Source organism: Saccoglossus kowalevskii, chromosome 21, assembly GCF_978046115.1.
Source record: "Saccoglossus kowalevskii chromosome 21, keSacKowa6.1, whole genome shotgun sequence".
NCBI classification, from domain to species: domain Eukaryota; kingdom Metazoa; phylum Hemichordata; class Enteropneusta; family Harrimaniidae; genus Saccoglossus; species Saccoglossus kowalevskii.
This window is the reverse complement of record NC_140661.1, coordinates 1,815,451-1,832,999: the sequence shown is the minus strand read 5'-3', so window position 1 is coordinate 1,832,999 and position 17,549 is coordinate 1,815,451. Positions and strand designations below refer to the sequence as shown.

Sequence of the window (17,549 nt, the reverse complement as noted above, 5' to 3'; positions counted from 1 at the left end):
AAACACATACACATGACTAGTGTCTACAGTAAAAATGACAAATAGTTATAATAATTATTACAATTTGAACATAGCAAATATGAACAACAAAAGTTTCATAAATGGAGAAAAATAAACAGTACTGAATCATGAAACTTAGTTCAGGTGTTTGAATGTAGTGTAGAATCATTGAAGCAAGAACATGATAATACATTTACTTATGTATGTGTCTAAACATGTATAGTGAACAAATGAACAATACATAGGCACAAGCATTGTGAAACCAAGACTCCATTATTCATTCCATAGTATGTCTAATTTCTCAAACACAGATGTCTTAGTAACAAGCTGTTTTCATGTTTGATTAAGTCTTTTCTGTCAGGTAGTGAATTAACAGGTTTATAAAAATATTGTGTTAAATATTCCAATGAAAAGGGATAAAACCATTGTCTCACTGCCATATTGTGTTTTCACCAGGAATAGCTGATATAGTTAGACAAAAGTTATTCCTCTTGTAAGCGAGTGAATCAAACTGCTACTGTGCAATACTTGTACATTAAAATTACATTCCCACTTTGTGTGATCTGTAGAAAATCTCTTATTGACCCACATAAGCAAAATAATAGCTGTGGATATTGTATAGTTCATGATAAATTTATCCAACAGAATCCTGAAATTAAATTTAGAGATTAATTCTAAATTTACATGTAAAGTATTTTGAGTGATTACAACAATGAAAATTATGGTTAAATACTGTAAAACATGTCTTTTTCACGAGCATGTCTTTTTAGCGAATTTAGCGAGAACTCAATCGCTAATGTAAGATGTTGCTAATGACTTTATTATAAATTCAAAATGGCGGTCAAAAAACATCATTTTCTCCAGACACACACTTTGTAAATAACACAAAACAAACATACTGACATGGCAGATACATTTTATTGAAAAGTAAATTAACCCAAAAGAATAAACGTTTTCATTGTGGCCATTATTTTAATGAAAATAAATAAATGAAGTGATACTTATATTTTATTATGTAAATTTTTGAGTCCCAATATAAAAGGTCAATGTTCTGGATGTAACGCAGCAACCATACTCGCTTTTTCAAATCTCTGTTGAATCAGTTTTTTAATCATTGCGAATCATTCTTTGTTTTTATGGAGGTGATAACTGCGCATTTGTTTTGGCATGCAACAGACAAGTATTGTGAAAACAAGAAATCAACAATGACAAAGAGAGATTCGCTAAATCAACATTTCGCTATTACGTTATTTGGCCACAATTCGCTAAAATCGCATGTCGCTGTTTCAACATGTTTTACAGTAGGTGATTATACAGCATGACTTTCAGTGCTTTAAAAAAGTCATGATCTGCCATACCAACTACCATTTATCACTGTGATCACAGTAATCAACAGGAGGTGTTCAAAGTGGGAATGTTACTATAACACATCCTCTTGTCCTCACATCTACATGACATTAAAAGCAGTTTATATTGTGCTTATGTAAAAACCCTTTTAACATTACAGCAGTATGAATTGAGTGTATTTAAAAATACCACCAAAAATGTGGTTCTAATATTGAACAAATAAGGTAGTAGTAGACAAACAGGGTAAAACAAACATTGCTGAAAAGTATTGTTAAAGCGAACCTAAATGCGGCCTTATAGTTGTGTATATTCTAAACTGTATTCGAAATAATATTGCAGTGGTTTAATTTTGTTTTAATTATAACTGTAGCTTGGATAAGCATTTGAAGTGCTTGCCATGGAGGCCATTCATGGAGGGGAATAATTAACGAACGAACATATTTAACATCCGGGTACTTTTCAAAGCTATGACGTTTTAGTATCTGATCGCATTCGTATACGGCATTGTACATAGCCGTTCACGCTGCCAAGCATTGTGTACTATTAGTATAAACTCAACTTTTATATGCACAATGTGCTTTTTAAAACTTGGGTTAGAGCCTTATGTGTTTGAACCACAGTATTCTGAGAGTGAAAGCCCAATTGCGTTAAAGTACCGTACTTCCCCGATCGTAAGCCCCTCCCGAGTATGAAGCCCATCCCTATGTTTTTACTTGGTATTTATCGAGTTGAGGGCATTCACGATTATAAGCCCAGAGTGTTTTTACTGGACGTCGACGATATTCTTTAAAATATGCGTGTAAAAGGTGTGTTTCATTTCATAATAATCGTGATTGGCATGTTAGTTTGGTTCATGCTTTTATGAGAAAACTCGCATTAATTTCAAGTTCAGAGTGCATGGCGAACATACACAACATGATTCGCATCGTTTCTATTCTGTCATTTACTCAGGATGAACATCGATGTTGCAATTCTGGAGTAATCCATATTTCTTTGAGTAGTAGCCTTCGAAAAGCCAAAAATGTGATCGTCAAGGCGTGTACCTGGATATTGGGCATGGTTTACTTTGAGACTATCATGAAAGGCCTAGGGTTTGAATGATGAGACATGTTGGCGATCGAGAAAGGTGTTTAAATTCTTCCTCCACACTCAGTTTACCCAGGGTTACTATTAACCGTTGTTTATATTTCGGAAATTGCGAATCGCCAGTTTTTAGGGGAAAAAATCATCGTTTTTTCGTTGCAATCAGTGCTACAGATCGCATTTTAACATTGCGGTAATTCACTTCCGCATTGCGCTAAAAAAATCATCGTCAATAATCGGAAAATTTCATCATTACGACACATCATTTTGATTGGTTAATGAAAGACATGACCTGTTATGTCAAAGGAAGTTGTTCCAGGTCAAATCGTGCTGAAAAACCTCATGGTGGAAAATTGTTTTGCGTCGAGAGTTTGCGTACGATCGAAAACATACCAAAACGAAGATAATGATAAACGCCTTCGTCCACCGTTTCCTCACAGACCCACCCATTATTTCACCGTAAATTCAGACGGTATGTAAATCGTATTGTAATAAAATGTGTGTGTTTTTTATGAACATGTTTGTTTCTTCATTGTAAGTATCGTTCAAATCAATGACGCATTTTTTTTCAAAAATAAGTATTATTTTCCCGAGCCCGGCGTGGTGAACGAATATTTTTTTTGGATAATTTTTCGTTGTTTGCAAGATGGTTACAGTGTTTAACCCCAAAACAAAATCATTTTTTCTGAGTTGGTCCTCGAGTATAAGCTCATCCCTTACTTTTCCTTTACGTGTTCATGCCTCCGGGCTTATGATCAGGGAAGTACGGTATATTGTGACGATTCAGATCAGTCCAGTGTGAGTGATGAGAGTATATCGTCGACGATGCCCCTTGTTCGGATGAAAGTTTTATTTCAAATTACACGGAAGTCTGTGAACAATCTGCTTGGTGTTCCTGTGACACTTGTCCCATGATTTGCCAGTGCAGCCCCGTGAATACATGGACGAAAATGTTTCCACCACCAACCTACGGACTAAAGATAGCAAACTCCAGCATCCAGACTTTGAATAATTTGCACGCTGCACAGTGCAGTACTGGAAACAGCATTTATTAGATAGACAAAAAACAAAACAAAATGCCTGTCTCGATCAATGGCACATCCATAATGTTTGTATGTTGATACGCTTGTAAATAACATTAACGTAAAAGTCGAAACAACCTAAACTATAAGTCAATTCACCAGTCCAGCCAGCTATGGCTCCCTAAGTTGCTTATATTTAATCAGATACTATTTCGTCATCATGCTTTGTTACCTTACCTGTTTATTCCTCATGAGGGCGTTTTTTTATGGCAAGATGGCGCAAACGGAAGTCCTTCGCAGGTTTATGGTTTCTCATATTTAAATCATCATAACTCTGAAGATAATCATTTTTTTTAAATTTTTTTTTCAAATTTATTATCAATATACATAACTTGATAAATACAAACACCAAAATAGGCTCTATTTAGTTCCCCTTTAAACCACAAAGTCATTCAATTTTGCAAGAACTCAGTAGAGTACTCAGTAAACGTATAGGATATTGTTGATAGCTTTTTAATTGTGGTTTTGCTTCATCACCTATTGAGTGCAAACAATACAAGTACATACAAACCTGTGGATAGTGACCACTCAAAGGATTTTATATAATAATAATAATAACTTTATTACACTACTATGCCATCAGAGGGCGCAGTATGGTAAATAAAATACAAATCATAAGAAAAAATACAGTAGCTAGACTATAAGATAAAATTAAAAATAAAAGATGTTAAAAGCTTAATAGGAAAAACAAATTAAGGATAGTTACAGGATTCTCCCAATGTAAAGGTGATAGCTATCATATACCTGATTTCTGTTTTGCCTTATTTAGAAACTTTGCCAGGGGTATGAAGCACGTCATTATTTTAATGAAATTATCTGTTTTATTTAGTTTATTTTTAATTCCTATTTCCTGAAACAGCTCCCCTCTTTCTTTATTGAGAAATTCACAATCTAGGATAAAATGTTGTTCGTCCTCAACTGAATTTGTATTACATTTTTTACAAAATCGCTCATCCGCAGGAATTTTTGGTCGTTGTTGTCTGCCTCTTTCAATTTCTAAATTATGATCACTAAGCCTAAATTTACTCACAATTCTCCGAAGGCTGAAGTTTGTTATTTCGGTCAGGTAAGTTTCTATTTTCAAAAACGATTTAAACAATTTATATGTTCTCATTTTATTGCCATGTTTACCATTTTTACTGTGAGGAGAATTTAAGCTTTCTTTCCATAATTTTTCATAATCTTTTGTGAGTTTTATTTTAACAACATTTGAGATTTGATCAATGTTATTTACTTTATGGTTTAATTTTATTGTTTCAAAGTCATTGTGGCCCATTATATTTTCAATATGTTTTATCCAACTAGAATTATTCTTAACTGCTTCATCGAGAGCACATTTAAGTATATGGTTATCAGGTAGGGTATTTAGCCTGAACCAATATTTAGTTGCCAATGTTGACGCCTTAATTCTTATTGGCGTTCTGCCAAGTTCTCCTTTAATACCGATTACTGATGTAGTTTTACTTACACCAAGTATGAAACGATAAAATTGATTACAGGTGTGTTCAAGATCATTGTCATCTTTTAATAAATCACATGCCCAGATTTCTGCCCCGTACATTAAAATTGGTGAGATTAGTTGGTCAAATAACTTTAAACACAGTGAAGGGGACACCATTTTGTGATTTAATATGGTTTGTCGTATAGAGAATAAAGCTTTCATTGCTTTGTTTTTTAACATTAATAAATTTGATTTAAATTTTCCATTTGGTGTGAATATAGTGCCTAAATAACAGAATTCACCCACTGCTGTAATATTTTGGTTATTAATTGAGAAATTTTGATTTTTAAGAATTCTGTTGCCAGTATTAAAAACCATCACTTTTGTTTTCTTTACGTTTACTACAAGGCTCCATTTTTCACAATAGTTGGCTAGTTTATTTAAACAATTTTGTAGACCTTCGGGAGTCTTAGACACCAATACTAAATCATCTGCATATTGGATACAATTTATATGTTTTTTACCAATCGAGACTGGGTCATCATCCTTTTTACCAAATAAATCGGGTAGGTCATTCAGAAATATATTAAATAGTGTTGGAGAAATATTGCATCCTTGCTTAACACCACAAGTAGACTTAAAATCATTTGATACACCATTAGGTAATTTTACTTTGTAGTTTAAACCTGTATACATTGACTTCACAATAGTATAAAAATTTCCATTGACCCCTAAGTTTTGCAATTTAAGAAACAATGCATCTCTCCAAACATGATCGAATGCCTTTCTGAAATCTATAAAACAACTGTACAAACGTTTTTGTTTACTGACATTTTCTTTAGTGTATAATGTTTTATTTACTATTGTTTTTAGTAGAAAAATTGCGTCAGTTGTTCTTCTCTGTTTTCTAAATCCAAATTGTAGTTCATTTAATAATTTATTGCTTTCTAAATAGGATGTCAGTCTGTTATTCATAATACTAGTAAATAGTTTTGATAAGCAACTTGATAACGCAATCGCTCTATAATTATTTGGGTCGGATTTGTTGCCAGATTTATGCAAAGGGACCAGTATTGTTGATTTCCAGCTTTCTGGGAATTTACCTTGTGTTAAAATGGAATTAAATAACTTCAGTAAACATTGAACTAGCAATTGATTGTTCACTTTAAGCATTTCATTCGCTATTCCGTCTTCAGCTGTTGATTTGTTATTTTTTAGTTTTTTAATTGCCATTGTTATTTCACTAATTGTTATTTTTGAATTCAATGTAGAGTTATAATGTTTTTCCTTTTCTTTTTCCAGTAATGTTTCCTCAAGATTTATATTTTTGACATTTATGTTATTATAAAGTTTACTGAAGTGATCTGTCAAAACGCTACTTGTTAGAATAGGTTCTGTTGTGTTATTGTTTTGTGGACAATGTAACTTTTTAAGTACTGACCAATATTCATTCTGGTTTGTAACCTCGAGCTGTTCCAGATGATTGATCATGTTTTTTTTGAATTCTTTTTTCTTATCTCTAATTAATTTGATGTAGTGTTTTTTGGTTTTATGATAGTTCTGTCTAGCAAAATGATTGTTTGGATTTTTTGATAAAGATTTAGAAATATTAATTAGATCTCGTTTAACTTCACAGCACGTCTTATCAAACCACTGCTGTTTAGGTCTTTTTGACTTTCTTGTTTTCTTTGTTGTTTTTTTTAAACAATTTTCAGCTGTATTAATTAATATATTTTTTAATTGTTCAGTTGCTGAGTTAATACCTATATTATTCTCACTGTAATTCAAAAAATTCAATAGTTGTGATTTAGTACTTTGGTTTTGTAACTGTTTCTGATATTTATCTTTTGAGTCCTCATTCCAGTTGTATTTTGGAGGAAGAGGAGTAAGTTTGTCGTGTTTTTGATTATTTTTTACGTGATTTACTAATAATGAAAAGCTGACAGGGCAATGGTCTGACAAATAACTGACCTCATTTACTTTAAAACATTCTATTTGTTTATGGCATTCTACTGAGCTGATACAATAATCTACTGTACTTGAACCCATTGGGTGATGGTAAGTATAGTTGCCAATTAAATCACCTATTGTTCTACCATTATTAATTATTATATTATTATTTAAGCACATCTCTATTAATTGTTTTCCAAATTTGTTAGAAACTTTATCTTGTGTGTGTCTATTTTTGAACTGATCTGGTGTATAATTATCTGGCAATGGTATATGAGAGTTATCATCGAATGAAACATAATCTCCTAGGTTCCCTGTACGGCTATTGAAATCCCTCATAATTATCACCTCCCCCTGTTGGGAGAATCTTGTAATTTCTTTATCTAGTATGTCAAAGTAATCGTGATCCAAATGGTATACAGAGTTTTCAGGAGGAATATAAATACATCCCAAATAAATATCAAATTGCAGGGAAAAAAACTCTTTGTGTAGCATACACCATAAGAAATCATTAATTTCAGAATTAATTTTACTTAAACCGGCTTTCAATTCATTTTTAAATATTAAAGCCACACCCCCTGAATCCCTTCTACTTTTTGGTGATTTTCTTTTCCTATCAGATCTAAAATTACTATATCTATCGATATCTAATACATTACTACTACTACTAACACCTAACCAAGTTTCTTGTAAACATAAAATGTCAAATCTTTTCAAAATTGATAAAAAATCAACTTCTTCAGTCTTATCACCTAACCCATGAATGTTCCAACTACCAACTGTAAGATTGGAACTGCTAATTGGTAGATTATTTATTTTCATGCTGATTGAGAATACATAGGGTTGTAGGCCGAAACACAATACAAATAAATTAGCATAACATTTTTTTTCTTTGTAATGTATGTCATAGACATAAACACTACTAATACCATACCAGAGTTTTATGTACTTTGAATGTTATTGATACATGTATAAAATAAATTTAGGTTTTTCTGCTACTTTTTTTTTTTTTTTACATTACCATTCCTGTAGATACCGTGGTTGACTATGATATGGTTCGCATTTATACCAGCTATCCTGATGCAGATGAGAATGTTTGTTATATTTATTATCACTGTATCTGTCATCATTATATCTATTTGGATACTGCATGTCGTTGTAATGTTCACTAGGATATCGTCCAGCTTCTTCCTTTTGATTTAACCAATGAGGGTATTGCTTGTATGATTCGTCATAAGGTCCACCTTGGTATTCACGTTGACTGTAGTGATGGTTTTGATTATTTTGATATCGACTATTGACGAAAGATTGGAAAACTTTATTTCCATGTCTGTTTTGCTGTCTTTGTGGTTGTTCAGAATTCTTGGTGAATCTGCTGCTGTGTCTATGACTATCATTGCTGTTTCTGTGTTGTCCTGAGTAGTTACTGCGTTCAGATTGTCTATTAATATTTTGTCCATGTATGGAACTATTTCTTGCTTGATACAAGTGAATATTTCTCACTGTACGTTTGATGTCAGCAACAAATAGTCTAGTACCAGTAGTGTTAAGATGAATCCCATCATTTGTGTACATGTCTTTAGTGTGACTTAGTTTTCTATGTTCTACATAGGTACAGTCAGCTGTTTCACATTTATCTTTCATACTTCGGTTAATTTCATTTATCATGGTGTTCACATTTTCTTCACTGCCATGGCGTGGTAATATGCTTGATATTACAATCCTTGCATTGGTAAACTTGTTCTTGGTGTTATCGACTAACCGGATTAACTGCTTACTAACTAGTTCAGCATTGCTCTTTGCGATATCATTGGTGCCAACATGTAATACCAATAAATTCACTTGGCTGTGATTCTTGACTTTACCTATGTATGAAGAGGCTTCGGCAATGGTTGAAGCACGAATCTTTTTTGTTCTCTGGCCTTTGTACATCATTGTTGGAACTATGTGTTTTGTTATAGAGTCTCCTATAACCAATACATCATATTCTGAGAGGTCATAATTAGAACTGTCTGAGTTACTAATATGGCTTACTTTAGTGATTATGTCAGTTTCATCCAATTTATCTTCAGTGTCTATGTTGTTTTCATTACTGGAATCATGGCTTTGTAATTCTGCTGCAGCGCCCAGACTAACAGTAGATGGTTCTTCCTTCTCATGATTTTCAAGACATGCAAACCGATTAGATGTTTCAATAGAACTAGGTACCAAATTCTTGAAACCATTTTTCATTTCTTCCAGATCACGTTTAAATTCCTTGGATAGGGCTACTTGTCTGTTCTTTGATTCAATTTCCATTCCTGTCTGAGCTGCTATTAAGTTATTACGCCAAGTCTTGTTAATTCCATGTAACTGTTGCTTGAACGCATTTACTTCTAGTGACAGAGCTACATTCTTATCCTTCAGTGTGTTTATTTCGTCCTCTAACCTTTTCTCCTTTTCTTTTGCTGTGTTCCGAATTTGTACAAGTTCAATCGATTGTTGTCCCATGCGATTTTCTAATGCTGTGTACTTATTTGCAATGTCGATGTATTTGTCTTCGATACTTTCTATTATGATTTCGAATTCGGACATAGCCAGATTTCTACGTTCTAAAAGTGGAGTACTTGTACCTTGGTTTACTGTGCGAGCTTTTCCAAGATGGCGTCCATTTCCGGTAGCTGACTTTTTCGTTTCGTCTTCATTGCTTGTCATGGATAGTTCGATATTGTTGTTGTTGTTATTACTGTCGTCGTGATTTAAGATCGGTTTAATCAATGTTATTGAGTCATATAGATCGGGATTACTGGCGTTGAGTTCGTCGTCGTCACTGCAGTTCGATTTGTTTACATTGCTTACATTGGACGCGTACCACTCAATGTATTGCTCTGCTTCTTCTAATGAGTCAAAACCTTTGAAACAGTTCCCTGGATAACCGTTTGTTGACTGGTGACACTTTTTCCATTCAGATACGATTCCCGTCTTTCGTCCTACTGTAATAGCATAGAATTTCTTGTTTTTTGATTTCTTTCCACTTTTCGGAGCTTTCTTTGTTCTTCTTTGTTTATCGCCCGCCATTTCAATCTCCTCACACAGCTGATCTAATTCCGATTCGTAAGCAAAACTTGTACTTCGTTTTTCTTTCAAAGATCTTTTTCCCATGATGAACGATTAAGTCTGATATGTTCTAGGACCATATATTATCCACCTTGCACCTTTCAAATAGTGTAATTCGGCCTACAACCGCTGTATACAAGCTCAATATACGGAGCGAACTAACATGCGTGTAACATGCGTGTTTACGTAACGACGCCAATAATGCTTTTTTACAGACAGGTTATTAGTAGCAATATATTAATGTGTTGGTGTGGAGTCATGACTCGCACAACTTGAGAACCAATTCCACAGTAGCATGAATCAACTTAGAAATAAAAGAATTTTAAAAACTTACTTTCTGGCGGAAGAATCTCTAAGCTGGTTACTTCTTTTGTTAACTGAAAAAGAAAGACAGATTAGATCACATACATGCACCCATAACATAATCTAATCTAATGATAACAAGTTAAAGTGTACTTAACCCAAACCCAACTAAACTAATCTAAACAATATGGTTCAGTTTGAAATTGGGCTCTATCGTTTACTTTTTAAAATAAAAAGCACCCAGTTTGTAGTTTTCAAGATGGTATGTTCTAATATTAAAGAGAAAGAACACTTTTGAGGTTCAACATGTGGTGTTATGAATGGTAGAAGAATCAAAACATTTCTTATGATTCAGTCATGATTTGATCCACAAAATAGGATTTCTCTGGGGTGCAATTAAATATTATGTAAACTTCAATTTAGTATTGTGAATGATTTAGAGCACTTGATCAAATGCATATAAAGCTCCAGCATGTTTTCTAAGACACAAGTTGGCATACCTTGGTGTTCTTTCACCTTAAAAATCAAGAATCTCATTAACCAATGAGAACACCATGCAATACTGACAGTTTCCAACATTGTCCAATTATTACTGATCACAAAGAACGCATTTTCCAATATGGAAGTGAATTCCAATGTTGTAAAGGACAGACATTTAAAAGGTAAAATGAGTATTGAAGAATTTTAACAGCTTTCATGATAATAAAATGTAATTTTAATCACGCTAACTCAGTCGTAATCTGTTTTCCTTGGCCACGAAATTACCTTTAAAGTGCCTGTGCAATGCCCATTCCCACGTTTCGCATTTTAGATCTGTGTCCCACTGAAATGGGCAATTATTAATTTTTTAACCGAAAGTTGATAACTCGTATCCAAGTAAATTTGGGATATTTCTCGTGTTGTAGCCACGCCCACCTATCCTGAAACGGTTGACTGTTTTCGGATTTCCGACTCTCGCCGAAAGTGCGCCACCAAATGCCAAAATGTGAGAGAAAGTCATACCCCTGAGCCGTAACAACACTGGTCATTCAGTATACTTTTAAACGATATACATTTTTCGGTCGGCGTTTTTTTCTTTTTTTTTTTTGTCTATTTTATTTTGTTGAGAGAGAGTTTTTAGATGTTGTGTTGCGGGCAGTTGCAGTGAAACGTATAGTCATAGTGTGAGTATTCACACATTTCTAATCGATCCGAAGGTGCGACATCAGTGGACAAAAGCCACTTAACCTCAGATTCTTTTTTTTTTGGAGAAACTGTCCTCGTACATGAAAAAACAACTAGGTTTAAAGAGAAACGCCGGCAACATAAACCTGGCGCAACACTGAAAGAAATAGATTCCAGACAATGATCACCGAGTGGGATTTCAGAAGAGAGAGAGAGACGTCCGGCAAGTGTTTCAAATGAGTTGACTTTTTTTGTGATTTTGATTATCGTTTTATAGAGACCATTTAGTCTCTGTTAAGTAAAAGGTAGCAATAATTTTGACAGTGACACAAAAACAAAGCGTCGGACAAACAGGAAATTACACAGCCCTTACACACTGATAATTGTTTTCATTTTCAAAGGCTAAAAGTTTCTGAATTGTTTGGTGATTGGTGTTGAATGTCGAATTCACACCTCTGCTTTTTTTTTTTACCTCCATGCTTGCAGCTTGATCTGCATAATAATTTATGAAATAAGAATCCGGGCTTGGTCAATGTGTTTCCACCAAATAAAGTTTTAATATGATGTTATAATTATGACAATCACGCAATGGATCACGCTATTACTCGAATCCACTCTGAATTTATCTGTATGTGTCGATCTCGATTATTTTTGTTATCCAATTAAACGCCACTTTTAACGCACTTGCCCTCGTCGTGACCCGACGCGTTCACCTATTTCAACAAAATTTCAATTTATTTCCACGTGGCTGTCATTTATTTAGTAACTGTGATTTTGTCGTTTTTTTTAATTATTTTATAGTGATCACTATAGTCTAATGTTTAGAATGTCAAGAATGTTCTCTTTTAATTTAATTTTGAAAGTTTTACTCAGACGGTCGATGAAATACAACAGTGTAGTGACGTGCTTAGTAACCTGCTAAATAACAAGATAATTCCGACGTCAAATTCTATTTTGTCCAGCGACAGTGTACAAACGTGAGCCGGTGACGATCACGGTGACCAGCTACACCAGAACAGACATATTTCGCATCTAACTCACCCTCGTGCAACAAAAATTATACTATGTGTTCATTATGGTCCATATTCCTCCTTGACGAACAAGTACATAAGTGAAAATTTAGTCAAAGACGAGAAAACTGCACAAGAAATTTGCCTTATTTACACGTATCGGCAATGCAAGCTGCCATGCGACTTCCCCTTCTGACGTCACAAGGGGAATTTCTGTATGCAAATAAGAAGCTAATGAGGAGCCTCGTTTTAAAATACACAAAAATAAAGTTGCCGTAGATTGAGTTTAAAACACAATTTTTCACTTAAAAAAAATAATTCATGCTTAGAAACATAAAAATTAATAATATTTATGTATCAATGTATATTTTTAGGCGTGAAAATAGCAGTCATTTCACAGGCACTTTCTGTCACCTTTCTGTCACCCAATGCTTTTATAACCACTGATTTTTACCATTCTTCAAAACAAATTATTTAAATGTTGTTGAGTTTTATTAACAGTACCTTTGCTGATCTTCTACCTGTTGTAGGTCTACTTGGTGATGTTGTATTTGAATTAGATGGATGTCGTGGCGGTCTGCAAAAATAATAATATTATATTACTGACCAAATCTGTGTGGTGAAATCGTCTGCATATCGCAATTAATTAATGTGCGCACAACAATCAAGAATAAACTTGTGTACCTACCCAGGTGTACCACTGTGCAGTAAATCAAGTCAGTCAATCTTACTGTTTCACTTGAGAGCACACATACAGTAGAGCTTGTTGTATACTAAAGTATCAACATACATTATTTTTTCCATAAATAAAAGTTTTCTTTGCAATCAATATTGTTGGATAGTCTATGTTTATGTCTATGTTTATGTGAGAGACAATTCTCATTACCGGTATTTATAGTCTATGTTTATGTGAGAGACAATTCTCATTACCGGTATTTATAGTCTATGTTTATGTGAGAGACAATTCTCATTACCGGTATTTATAGTCTATGTTTATGTGAGAGACAATTCTCATTACCGGTATTTATAGTCTATGTTTATGTGAGAGACAATTCTCATTACCAGTATTTATAGTCTATGTTTATGTGAGAGACAATTCTCATTATCGGTATTTATAGTCTATGTTTATGTGAGAGACAATTTTCATTACCGGTATTTATAGTCTATGTTTATGTGAGAGACAATTCTCATTACCGGTATTTATAGTCTATGTTTATGTGAGAGACAATTCTCATTACCGGTATTTATAGTCTATGTTTATGTGAGAGACAAATTTCATTACCGGTATTTATAGTCTCTGTTTATGTGAGAGACAATTCTCATTACCGGTATTTATAGTCTATGTTTATGTGAGAGACAAATTTCATTACCGGTATTTATAGTCTATGTTTATGTGAGAGACAATTCTCATTACCGGTCTTTATAGTCTGTGTTTATGTGAGAGACAATTCTCATTACCGGTATTTATAGTCTATGTTTATGTGAGAGACAATTCTCATTACCGGTATTTATAGTCTATGTTTATGTGAGAGACAATTCTCATTACCGGTATTTATAGTCTATGTTTATGTGAGAGACAATTCTCATTACCGGTATTTATAGTCTATGTTTATGTGAGAGACAATTCTCATTACCGGTATTTATAGTCTATGTTTATGTGAGAGACAATTCTCATTACCAGTATTTATAGTCTATGTTTATGTGAGAGACAATTCTCATTACCGGTATTTATAGTCTATGTTTATGTGAGAGACAATTCTCATTACCGGTATTTATAGCCTATGTTTATGTGAGAGACAATTCTCATTACCGGTATTTATAGTCTATGTTTATGTGAGAGACAATTCTCATTACCGGTATTTATAGTCTATGTTTATGTGAGAGACAATTCTCATTACCGGTATTTATAGTCTATGTTTATGTGAGAGACAATTCTCATTACCAGTATTTATAGTCTATGTTTATGTGAGAGACAATTCTCATTACCAGTATTTATAGTCTATGTTTATGTGAGAGACAATTCTCATTACCGGTATTTATAGTCTATGTTTATGTGAGAGACAATTCTCATTACCGGTATTTATAGTCTATGTTTATGTGAGAGACAATTCTCATTACCAGTATTTATAGTCTATGTTTATGTGAGAGACAATTCTCATTACCAGTATTTATAGTCTATGTTTATGTGAGAGACAATTCTCATTACCGGTATTTATAGTCTATGTTTATGTGAGAGACAATTCTCATTACCGGTATTTATAGTCTATGTTTATGTGAGAGACAATTCTCATTACCAGTATTTATAGTCTATGTTTATGTGAGAGACAATTCTCATTACCGGTATTTATAGTCTATGTTTATGTGAGAGACAATTCTCATTACCAGTATTTATAGTCTATGTTTATGTGAGAGACAATTCTCATTACCAGTATTTATAGTCTATGTTTATGTGAGAGACAATTCTCATTACCGGTATTTATAGTCTATGTTTATGTGAGAGACAATTCTCATTACCGGTATTTATAGTCTATGTTTATGTGAGAGACAATTCTCATTACCAGTATTTATAGTCTATGTTTATGTGAGAGACAATTCTCATTACCGGTATTTATAGTCTATGTTTATGTGAGAGACAATTCTCATTACCAGTATTTATAGTCTATGTTTATGTGAGAGACAATTCTCATTACCGGTATTTATAGCCTATGTTTATGTGAGAGACAATTCTCATTACCGGTATTTATAGTCTATGTTTATGTGAGAGACAATTCTCATTACCAGTATTTATAGTCTATGTTTATGTGAGAGACAATTCTCATTACCGGTATTTATAGTCTATGTTTATGTGAGAGACAATTCTCATTACCGGTATTTATAGTCTATGTTTATGTGAGAGACAATTCTCATTACCGGTATTTATAGTCTATGTTTATGTGAGAGACAATTCTCATTACCAGTATTTATAGTCTATGTTTATGTGAGAGACAATTCTCATTACCGGTATTTATAGTCTATGTTTATGTGAGAGACAATTCTCATTACCGGTATTTATAGTCTATGTTTATGTGAGAGACAATTCTCATTACCAGTATTTATAGTCTATGTTTATGTGAGAGACAATTCTCATTACCGGTATTTATAAGGTATTTTAAAATGACATGTACTGTAGTAGATGTTTCCATGAGAAATAAATTATAGTAGGCAACAGATAACTACCTCATTCTAAGTCAAAGCTGACTTGTGTTTGCATGCAACTGGTTTCTCCCAATTATTCAAAGTAATAGAACTGTTGTTGGATAGTATTCTACATCCATTTCTGATTACCCATAGATATGGTTTACTGTTTAATTTATTAATTTTTAAATAAAATTTTAAAACCCAAAACAGCAGTTGAAAACTGTTTGATGAATCAAAACTGTGATTTTGATGTTAATGGTGCGAATGAATATTATAATTTCAAAATGACCTGAGCACTGCAGTGTTCAATCAACAACAGCCTGGCACATTGAGGAAGGTACAAAACAACATCCCAGATAGCAAATCACAACCTCTCATTTTAATTTGACCCTCCATATATAAATTCTCACCTCTACCAACAACAAAGAAATCACTGACTATGCAAAATACATTTTTAACTGCTTTAACCGCAGAGATATTACACTGAAAAAACCACCAGCTGTTCCAAAATAATCATGTATTTTTTTTTACTTTTGTTCTGTTTTACTTATTGATCTAATTTTCTAATTGTTTACTTTATTTTGTTACTTTTTTAGGTAGCTGTTGCTTATTTAAACAACATCAATAAAGTTATCTACTTACTTACTTACTTTGCTCTATTAGAAGCGCATCTCAAATAGAAGCGCATGAAAACTTGCATTTATAGTGTACTTAATCATTAAAATACGACTAACTTTCCTATAAAAATACACCCCCGCCTTGTACATGAAGCACATGTTATAGAAAACATGGTATTTACAAAATTCAACCCACAACTATTAGTTGGGCACATTGTTTTAAATATTGAGCTCAGTACAACCATATTAACACAATTACAGGTGCCCGGTACTTGTTAAAATTCTAATTACATTGTTTCTGCAATAATCTGAAGATGAAAAAAACAGCACGTTAGTTTGGACTGTTTTCACTGGAGGTACATTGTATCTTCAAATCTTCAAGTTGGTTAAAAGCAACTCACCTTGCAGTTGGAGAAACTGGTTCGTCTCGACCTAAATCAAGAATTCTAAGTGTATTTGGTGTTATCACCCCGGCTCTACTGTCTTGTGCCATATCCACCATCAAATTCACGAATCGATTAAAACAACCATTATAAATACAGTTTGGGAACGTTAAATTGGAGCTTCTATATATTCAAAGGACTTCAACCAGGCTCGACACGACGATCGATAGATCTTTTAAGGAAATCGCTCAAAGAAAAAATAAAAAATATAATGCTACAACTGCATCGGCGACTAATAAAACAGCAAGCTGTCGGAATCACTATATACAGCACGCACGAAGTCTGTATTTACCACAGGTTGAGTTGTTGCCATCCAAGAGTACAACTTTGTTGTCACTTGCGATAGCTTTCCGCCATTTTAAAAACTAAATTCATTTATTCACTCGCCGTAGAGGGCAGAACTCAAACTCACGAGAAGTGCGAGAAGTGTTTACAGTGAGGTTGCTTGGCAACAATGTCAGAGGGAGAAATATTAATAGTACTGTCAGTAAAATAATATTGATAATATTACTACTACTAGAGATGTAAGATAAGATAAGATATTTATTTGGAACAAAATTATGTATACAACGCCCTGCGATCCTGCTGTAAAAATGGAAGTTAGAAATTAACATTACTAAATCAAAATTAATAATATTCAATAAACCAGGTAAACGTCTAACCAAATTTAAATTTTATATCAACAATGAAGAGTAACTTCTTATCTTGGGTTTAACTTAAATATAACAGGTACATTAGATAGAGCACAACTAGACCTGAAAAACAAGGCTTGATTCAAATATTAGATGAATTAAAATGTAATGTCTGGAAAAACCATGACACAGTGAACACAGTGA

General features: G+C 33.3%; 1 protein-coding gene across 4 annotated transcripts in view; it reads right to left on the bottom strand.

Moving 5' to 3' along the window:
* LOC102802301 (uncharacterized) overlaps positions 1-17,074 on the bottom strand; it is a 47,463-nt gene extending 30,389 nt beyond the window's left edge. For all 4 annotated transcript variants that reach the window (XM_085495359.1, XM_085495362.1, XM_085495360.1 and 1 more), the window contains exons 1-3: positions 16,672-17,074; positions 12,981-13,053; positions 10,334-10,376 (exon numbers count right to left, since the gene is read on the bottom strand). In XM_085495359.1, the coding sequence (XP_085351485.1) occupies positions 10,334-10,376; positions 12,981-13,053; positions 16,672-16,772 (217 nt within the window). In that variant the 5' untranslated portion in view covers positions 16,773-17,074. The remainder of the gene's footprint in view (positions 1-10,333; positions 10,377-12,980; positions 13,054-16,671) is intronic.
* Positions 17,075-17,549: the final 475 nt, after the last annotated feature.